The sequence below is a fragment of the Anarhichas minor genome, unplaced genomic scaffold (assembly GCF_050575085.1).
Source record: "Anarhichas minor isolate MPS153535 unplaced genomic scaffold, ASM5057508v1 ptg000102l, whole genome shotgun sequence".
NCBI classification, from domain to species: Eukaryota; Metazoa; Chordata; class Actinopteri; order Perciformes; family Anarhichadidae; genus Anarhichas; species Anarhichas minor.
Genome location: NW_027466548.1, coordinates 247,501 through 260,000, shown reverse-complemented (window position 1 = coordinate 260,000; position 12,500 = coordinate 247,501). Strand labels below are relative to the sequence as shown.

Here is a 12,500-nt window from a genome sequence, read left to right as displayed (position 1 = left end):
ACATCTGGTCTTCTTAAAACGACCATTAGAAGTGAGAACGACGCAGTGTTTATGCGACCTTGAACGCCTCGGCTAGTTTCATCAAGATATCTCTCAAAATAAGTGAAAACGTTGACCTGCTGGTGGTGCTAGCTGGAGAGTCAAAGAATTACCAACGTTGGTAGAATTCATCCTCTGGGGATCATGAACGGCTGCACCAAACTTCACGGCTATCCGTCTCATAGTTGATGAGACGTTGCAGTCTGGACCGACCAATAGAACGACATCTCTAGAGATGCTAACGTGGCTCTAAAAGACTCTATTTAAATAAAAACAAAACATAATGAAGTCCTGAAAGTTGCCAAATCTTCTGAGAAACCAAAGAGAAGAGAAAGCAAAGTTGCCACTTTAGAAGATATCATAAATACTCTGCTCTGCTGAATGAAACTGTTCCACAGAGGAGACATTGATGAACCTTCTTCTCTGGTTAGCGACAGCATGCTACTGTGGCAGGCTAGTGGTGCTAAGCTAACAGCTATGGCTAGCATGTACGTGGTGAGATTGCCCGCCAGATGTTACCAACCTGAACCAAAGTAGGGACACCTCTGGCAGTCCGGTCCCCAGGCTTTGCCAACCCGGCTGCAGCAGCAGATCTGCCTGGTGATGTTCCTGAGGATGGGCAGCGAGCAGGAGGACGGACCCAGACCAGAACCCAGGACCCGGTGGCACTGACCCTTCTCCTCGGATATCACACTCTGGGCTGAGCAGGACACACAGGAGGAGGAGGAGGAGGAGGAGGAGGAGGAGTTACAACAGAAGGACGTCGTGGAGCTGAAGCACCAGCAGAGCGACGCATGCAGGAATCAGTTCATGCTGCTTTGGTTAAAATCAAACAGAGAGACATTAAAACGGCCTCGACACAAGTGAAGCAAGCTCTGACATCACAGCCCCCCCCAAAGCTTTCCTGTGCTCTGATTGGATAAGAGTCCATGAAGCGTCATTTTCCAGTGTGAGTCTGACCATCGAGGATCAGAGCTGACAGACCTTCATGGATACAAACTGACCTGCCGTCAGCTGACTGAGCTCAACTGACTCCGCCCTCAAGCTTCACTGGAACAACTCCTGCAACTTTTCATTTCTGATGATTGTCTCAGTTAATCGCCTGAACATGAAATGTTAACCAGGAACAGACCATCGTGCTTAAAGTGACGTTTCCAAAACTAAATATCAGGTTCAACCGTCTGTGATTTAGAAACCAGTGAACGTCCAGTGAAGACGTCAGAGTCAACGAGCTCTGAGTCAACTCGACGGACTGAGTTCCCATGTTTCCACAGAGAACAACGTTTGAATCAACACACGTTCTTTGCTTATTAACGTAATATAAAAGGATTTGTTGACAGTGAATCGACGACGTTTACGTGCACACAAATATTCCGCTATAATTCTGAATCATATTTACGATGTTGACTTATCTTATTTTATTCATGCATTATTTATTATTAGGATATTTTAATATTGTAATTAGAATGAAAAGTGCACCGATCTAGATGATCTGATCTATAATATTATCATTACATCAGTGGCGTAAAATGGTCTTAAAATTACAATATTACATTATTGTATTATTATTTCTGGATCAATATATCGTCCAGCAGCAGTATTTATCGTGACGGTCTGAACAGCAGCGTTGGTTCACAGTGCACCAGAGTACACTTCTCCATCACTGCAGCAGGACGAGGAGTCAACAAACAAACAAACAAACAAACAAACAACACAACTGAGTACAAACAGCCACGGCGACGTTAGAGCCTGAACACACAAATGTCTCCTAGAAATGAACTTCATGTTCTACAGAAATGAATCAGATGATAAACAGCGAACTGTTTATCATCTGATTCATCAGGAAACGCTTCATTAGTAAGTTACTTATCATTTCCTCCAATCACAGGACAAGAACTATATACTGTATATACACAAATAACAGAAGAACTTATTTTCTTTAAAAGATTAGACGAATAAATTAAAATTTAAAAAAACATTAATAAAATGTAATTAATAAAATTTAAATTAGGACCAAACTAGTTATTACTGGAAAATCAAATGAATTTAATAAGAAATTATAAACATTTAAAAATAAAAGTGTTAAAAATGTATTTTTTTAATGAACATACTTTTAGAATCCCAAAATGTTGAAAGCATTATTTGAACATTTTCATGGTTATGTTTGATCCTCAGCGTTACAGATCTCATGGTCTCTGTTTAATATTCAACAACAGGGTTAAAGTTGAACTCATTAACATTCATGTGACGTGTAGGAAAACGAAAGTGATGAAGAGGAACGAATACAACAGATCTTCATCTCAAAGACAAAGAGACACACACACACACACACACACACTATTAATACACACACACTATTAACACACACACACTATTAATACACACACACTATTAATACACACACACACTATTAATACACACACACACACACTATTAATATACACACACACACACACACACACACTATTAATACACACACACACTATTAATACACACACACACACACTATTAATACACACACACTATTAACACACACACACTATTAATACACACACACTATTAATACACACACACACTATTAATACACACACACACACACTATTAATACACACACACTATTAACACACACACACTATTAATACACACACACTATTAATACACACACACACTATTAATACACACACACACACACTATTAATACACACACACACACTATTAATACACACACACACTATTAATACACACACACACACTATTAATACACACACACACTATTAATACACACACACACACACACTATTAATACACACACACACTATTAATACACACACACACTATTAACACACACACACTATTAATATACACACACACACTATTAATACACACACACACACACTATTAATACACACACACACACTATTAATACACACACTATTAATACACACAGACACACACACACTATTAATACACACACTATTAATACACACACACTATTAATACACACAGACACACTATTAATACACACACACTATTAATACACACACACACACTATTAATACACACACACACACTATTAATACACACACACACACTATTAACACACACACACACTATTAATACACACACACTATTAATACACACACACACACTATTAATACACACACACACACTATTAATACACACACACACACTATTAATACACACACACACTATTAATACACACACACTATTAATACACACACACACACTATTAATACACACACACACACTATTAATACACACACACACACACACACTATTAATACACACACACACACACTATTAATACACACACACTATTAATACACACACACACTATTAATACACACACACACACTATTAACACACACACACATACACACTATTAATATACACACACACACACACACTATTAATACACACACACACTATTAATACACACACACACACTATTAATACACACACACACACACTATTAATACACACACACACACTATTAATACACACACACACTATTAATATAAACACACACACACACTATTAATACACACACACACACTATTAATACACACACACACACTATTAATACACACACACACTATTAATACACACACACACACTATTAACACACACACACATACACACTATTAATATACACACACACACACACACTATTAATACACACACACACTATTAATATAAACACACACACACACTATTAATACACACACACACACTATTAATACACACACACACACTATTAATACACACACACACACACTATTAATATACACACACACACACACTATTAATACACACACACACACTATTAATACACACACACACACACTATTAATACACACACACACACACTATTAATACACACACACTATTAATACACACACACACTATTAATACACACACACACACTATTAATACACACACACACACTTTTAATACACACACACTATTAATACACACACACACACTATTAATACACACACACACACACACACACACTATTAATACACACACACACACACACTATTAATACACACACACTATTAATACACACACACACACTATTAATACACACACACACTATTAATACACACACACACTATTAATACACACACACTATTAATACACACACACACACTATTAATACACACACACACACACACACACTATTAATACACACACACACACTATTAATACACACACACTATTAATACACACACACACACTATTAACACACACACACACACTATTAATACACACACACACTATTAATATACACACGTACACTATTAATACACACACACACTATTAATACACACACACACACTATTAATACACACATACACTATTAATACACACACACTCTATTAACACACACACACACTATTAATACACACACACACTATTAATACACACACACACACTATTAATACACACACACACTATTAATACACACACACACACTATTAATACACACACACACTATTAATACACACACACACACTATTAATACACACACACACACTATTAATACACACACACACACTATTAATACACACACACTATTAATACACACACACACTATTAATACACACACACACTATTAACACACACACACACTATTAATACACACACACACTATTAATACACACACACACACTATTAACACACACACACTATTAACACACACACACACACACTATTAATACACACACACACTATTAATATACACACACACACACACTATTAATACACACACACACACTATTAATACACACACACACTATTAATACACACACACACACTATTAACACACACACACATACACACTATTAATATACACACACACACACACACTATTAATACACACACACACTATTAATATAAACACACACACACACTATTAATACACACACACACACTATTAATACACACACACACACTATTAATACACACACACACACTATTAATACACACACACACACACTATTAATATACACACACACACACACTATTAATACACACACACACACTATTAATACACACACACACACACTATTAATACACACACACACACTATTAATACACACACACTATTAATACACACACACACTATTAATACACACACACACACTATTAATACACACACACACACTTTTAATACACACACACTATTAATACACACACACACACTATTAATACACACACACACACACACACACACTATTAATACACACACACACACACACTATTAATACACACACACTATTAATACACACACACACACTATTAATACACACACACACTATTAATACACACACACACTATTAATACACACACACACACTTTTAATACACACACACTATTAATACACACACACACACTATTAATACACACACACACACACACACACTATTAATACACACACACACACTATTAATACACACACACTATTAATACACACACACACACTATTAACACACACACACACACTATTAATACACACACACACTATTAATATACACACGTACACTATTAATACACACACACACTATTAATACACACACACACACTATTAATACACACATACACTATTAATACACACACACACTATTAATACACACACACTCTATTAACACACACACACACTATTAATACACACACACACTATTAATACACACACACACACTATTAATACACACACACACTATTAATACACACACACACACTATTAATACACACACACACTATTAATACACACACATACACTATTAATACACACACACACACTATTAATACACACACACACACTATTAATACACACACACACTATTAATACACACACACACTATTAATACACACACACTCTATTAACACACACACACACTATTAATACACACACACACTATTAATACACACACACACACTATTAACACACACACACTATTAACACACACACACACACACTATTAATACACACACACACTATTAATATACACACACACACACACTATTAATACACACACACACACTATTAATACACACACACACACTATTAACACACACACACACACACTATTAATACACACACACACTATTAATATACACACACACACACACTATTAATACACACACACACACACTATTAATACACACACACACTATTAATACACACACACACACTATTAATACACACATACACTATTAATACACACACACACTATTAATACACACACACACACTATTAATACACACACACTCTATTAACACACACACACACTATTAATACACACACACACTATTAATACACACACACACACTATTAACACACACACACACACTATTAATACACACACACACTATTAATATACACACACACACACTATTAATACACACACACACACACTATTAATACACACACACACTATTAATACACACACACACACTATTAATACACACACACACTATTAATACACACACACTCTATTAACACACACACACACTATTAATACACACACACACTATTAATACACACACACACACTATTAATACACACACACACTATTAATACACACACACACACTATTAATACACACACACACTATTAATACACACACACACACTATTAATACACACACACACTATTAATACACACACACACACTATTAATACACACACACACACTATTAATACACACACACTATTAATACACACACACACACTATTAATACACACACACACACACACACACTATTAATACACACACACTATTAATACACACACACACACTATTAATACACACACACACACACACACACACTATTAATACACACACACACTATTAATATACACACACACACACTATTAATACACACACACACTATTAATACACACACACACTATTAATACACACACACACTATTAATACACACACACACACTATTAATACACACACACACACTATTAATACACACACACTATTAATACACACACACACACTATTAATACACACACACACACACACACACTATTAATACACACACACACACACTATTAATACACACACACTATTAATACACACACACACACTATTAATACACACACACACACACACACTATTAATACACACACACACTATTAATATACACACACACACACTATTAATACACACACACACACACTATTAATACACACACACACTATTAATACACACACACACTATTAATATACACACACACACACTATTAATACACACACACACACACTATTAATACACACACACACTATTAATACACACATACACTATTAATACACACACACACTATTAATACACACACACACACACTATTAATACACACACACTCTATTAACACACACACACACTATTAATACACACACACACTATTAATACACACACACACACTATTAATACACACACACACACTATTAATACACACACACACTATTAATACACACACACACACTATTAATACACACACACTATTAATACACACACACACACTATTAATACACACACACACACTATTAATACACACACACTATTAATACACACACACACACACTATTAATACACACACACACACACACACACACTATTAATACACACACACACACACTATTAATACACACACACTATTAATACACACACACACACTATTAATACACACACACACACACACACACTATTAATACACACACACACACACTATTAATACACACACACACACTATTAATACACACACACACACACACACACTATTAATACACACACACACACACTATTAATACACACACACACTATTAATACACACACACACACTATTAATACACACACACACACTATTAATACACACACACTATTAATACACACACACACGCTATTAATACACACACACACACACACACACTATTAATACACACACACACACACTATTAATACACACACACTATTAATACACACACACACACTATTAACACACACACACACACTATTAATACACACACACACTATTAATATACACACACACACTATTAATACACACACACACACTATTAATACACACATACACTATTAATACACACACACACTATTAATACACACACACTCTATTAACACACACACACTATTAATACACACACACACTATTGATACACACACACACACTATTAATATACACACACACTATTAATACACACACACACACTATTAATACACACACACACTATTAATACACACACACACACTATTAATACACACACACTCTATTAACACACACACACACTATTAATACACACACACACTATTAATACACACACACACACTATTAACACACACACACACTATTAACACACACACACACACACTATTAATACACACACACTATTAATATACACACACACACACACTATTAATACACACACACACACACTATTAATACACACACACACTATTAATACACACACACACACTATTAATACACACACACACTATTAATACACACACACACTATTAATACACACACACACACACACTATTAACACACACACACACACTATTAATACACACACACACTATTAATATACACACACACACACACTATTAATACACACACACACTATTAATATACACACACACACTATTAATACACACACACTATTAATACACACACACACTATTAATACACACACACACACTATTAATACACACATACACTATTAATACACACACACACTATTAATACACACACACACACTATTAATACACACACACTCTATTAACACACACATACACTATTAATACACACACACACTATTAATACACACACACACACTATTAATACACACACACACTATTAATACACACACACACACTATTAATACACACACACACTATTAATACACACACACACACTATTAATACACACACACACACTATTAATACACACACACACACTATTAATACACACACACACACTATTAATACACACACACACACTATTAATACACACACACACACTATTAATACACACCCCACCGCGAGCATTTCCAGCCAGTTTGGAAGCAACAGAGAGACGAGACGTTGTCAACTTTAATACATTAGCTTTAGATTTAGTCATGTTACCAGGCGGACCAGCATCCTCCTCCTCCTCTTCCTCCTCCTCCTCCTCCTCCTCCTCCTCCTCCTCCGTGAATGCCGGTCAGAATAAGCAGAGCACCGGTCCAGCTTCACAAAACCCATCTGAGCACCATCAGCACATCAACAAGATGTTATTGAGTTGCATTATGGGAAATCATTATTTTTAACTTTATCTCTGATGTTCTGGTTCCTGTTCTCACTTTCATCGAAAAGGTTTTATTGTGAAAGCAACCACTTCCTGTTGCTGCCTCTTCACAATAAAAGCCTTCCATTGGCACAAAGCTGAAAGGCTTTTATTGTGAAGCATTTTGTAAGTGAGATTTAAAAAATCCTGCAAAACAAGAGTTGGATCCGTTCTCTTTTCTACACATTAATAATTAATAATGTTTTATTCAGCTCAATATTTGATTTTATATCATTGATGTTTATATCAGTAGATTATTAGTCAAGAGCGCTTTATTCACTTAAAGGCACAGGACATTCTTATCTTGAATCTATATTTGTTGTCTTAAAAACAAAATGTCATTAATGTTAATGAATGTGTATTAAACCTGATTTCTACTACAGTGTGTATCTGTGACATCATGTTTACAGATCTATGATATAATAATGAATAAAGAACATCAGATGATTATTGGTGATCACATTCTTTCAGAATGAAGGTCGACAGTCGTCAACATTTTGTCTTGATCAGCTTGCCCCTCTCAAAACCACAACTGTCTCATTCACCCACACTGCTCCCTGGTTCACCCCTGAACTCCACCTCATGAAATCCCGGAAACGCAGACTAGAGCGACTCTCCAACAAAACCGGCCTCACAGTTCACACCCTGGCTTACAAGGAACACATACAGCAATACAAACTGGCTCTAAACTCTGCTCGCTCCACCTACTACTCTGGCATCATCCGCTCTGGTTCGACCAACCCCAAGGTCCTCTTCTCCACAATAAACAAACTCCTCAAACCTATGGACAACCTCTCCCACTCCTCCACAGCAGAGAAATGCAACTCCTTCCTGACGTTCTACAAAGCTAAAATTGACACCATCTACAACCAACTGGCCACTTCCAGCCCCGCTTCGTCCAACCCTGTATCTGCAAATCCTCCACTAACTGACCGGTCACTCTCCCGATTCTCTCTCATCTCCCCCTCAGATCTCAATAAATCACTCTCTGGCATGAAGACTCCGACCTGTGACCTCGAACCTATCCCTTCCACTTTAGTTATGGCCTGTCTGCCGGCCCTCCACCCGCACCTCCTCTCTGTCATCAACTCCTCCCTGTCTACTGGCTCCGTCCCTCCCGTCCTCAAACTCGCCTCAGTCACACCCATCCTCAAAAAACCAGGCCTTGACCCCGACATCCACAACAATTACAGACCCATCTCCAATCTCCCTTTTCTGTCTAAAATACTGGAACGCATTGTTGCCCATCAACTGAAAACTCACCTGGACTCAAACCAACTATATGAACCATTTCAATCCGGATTCAGATCTCATCACAGCACAGAACCTGCCCTCATCAAAGTCACCAACGATCTCCTCCTCTCCTCTGATGAACACTCCCTCAACATCCTGATACTGCTCGACCTCAGCGCAGCCTTCGACACCATCAACCACTCCATCCTCCTTTCACGTCTCGAGTCCTCCCTCCACATCACTGGCACAGCCCTCTCCTGGTTCAAATCATACCTCTCTGACCGTGAACAGTTCATCAGCATCAACAAATTCAAGTCTGACACAGCCCCAGTCTCTCAAGGTGTCCCCCAAGGTTCAGTACTCGGTCCCCTCCTCTTCATCCTCTACCTGCTCCCCCTTGGCGACATCATACGCCACCATGGTCTCCAGTACCACTGCTGTGCTGACGACACCCAGCTCTACATCTCCACCAAGTCCATCACCCCCACCATCCACTCCACCATCACCAACTGCCTCACAGATATAAAAACCTGGATGCAAGCAAACTTCCTCAAACTCAACACCGACAAATCTGAAGTCCTCATCATCGGCCCCAAATCATTAAACAAATCCCTCCACAACTTCTCCCTCTGCATTGATGGCATCACTGTTCCTGCCTCCACACATGTCCGTAACCTCGGGATCATTTTCGATCAAAATCTCTCCTATGAACGACACATCAATCACATCACAAAAACCGCCTTCTTCCATCTCAAAAACATCGCCCGTCTCCGTCCCTCCCTCTCCTCCGCAGCCGCTGAAACACTCATCCACGCCTTCATCACCTCTCGACTGGACTACTGCAACAGCATCCTGTACGGCTCACCCACCAAAATCATCAATAAACTACAATACATCCAGAAGTCAGCTGCCCGTCTGCTCTCCCACTCCCGCACCAGAGACCACATCACCCCAGTCCTTCAAAACCTCCACTGGCTCCCCATACAGCAAAGAATCCAGTTCAAGATTCTCCTCATCACCTACAAAGCCCTCCACAACCTCGCCCCTTCATACCTTTCAGACCTCCTGCACCGTCACACTCCCAACCGCGACCTCAGATCCGCCGACGCCAACCTCCTTACCCCCCCTACTCTGTCCAAGCATCGGACCTGGGGGGACCGGGCCTTCTCCGTTGCTGCCCCCTCCCTCTGGAACTCCCTGCCCCAACACCTCAGACATTCTCCGTCACTCGCCACCTTCAAAACTGCACTTAAAACTCACCTATTTAAATCTGCTTTTAACCTCTAAAGTCAGTCATGTATGTTTTCTTTCTTACTGTTATGTTGTAGATTTTGTTCTTATTATAAATGCTTTTATTGTTTCTGTTTTTACCATGTAAAGTGTCTTTGAGTGCCTTTTAAAGCGCTATATAAATAAAATGTATTATTATTTTAGACACACGATGAGCTCAGATGGATTCAGGAAGACCTGGACCTGGAGTCTGTTATTATTCCTGTGTGTGTGTGTGTGTGTGTGTGTGTGTGTGTGTGTGTGTGTGTGTGTGTGTTACTCACAGATGCAGAGTCCATGTGAGGCGTCGAGGATGAACCCCGCCCTACACACACAGCTATAGCTCCCTCTGGTGTTCACACAGATCCCGTTCTCACACAGCCCCGGATGGAGGCACTCATTCACATCTACACACACACACACACACACACACACACACACACACACACACACATCAACACACACATTAATGTCCATACACACACACATTAACACCCACCCACACACACACACACACACACACACACTGTAGCTTCAGTTTAATGTACATGAAGTTTCACTTCCTGGTTTCAGAAGCTC

At 38.2% G+C, this 12,500-nt stretch overlaps 1 protein-coding gene across 1 annotated transcript in view; it reads right to left on the bottom strand.

The window, feature by feature from the left end:
• Positions 1-12,500, bottom strand: part of LOC142939569 (latent-transforming growth factor beta-binding protein 4-like) — a 78,615-nt gene that overhangs the window by 29,467 nt on the left and 36,648 nt on the right. The window contains exons 13-14 of the mRNA XM_076082774.1: positions 12,206-12,328; positions 563-739 (exon numbers count right to left, since the gene is read on the bottom strand). Of these exons, the coding sequence (XP_075938889.1) occupies positions 563-739; positions 12,206-12,328 (300 nt within the window). The remainder of the gene's footprint in view (positions 1-562; positions 740-12,205; positions 12,329-12,500) is intronic.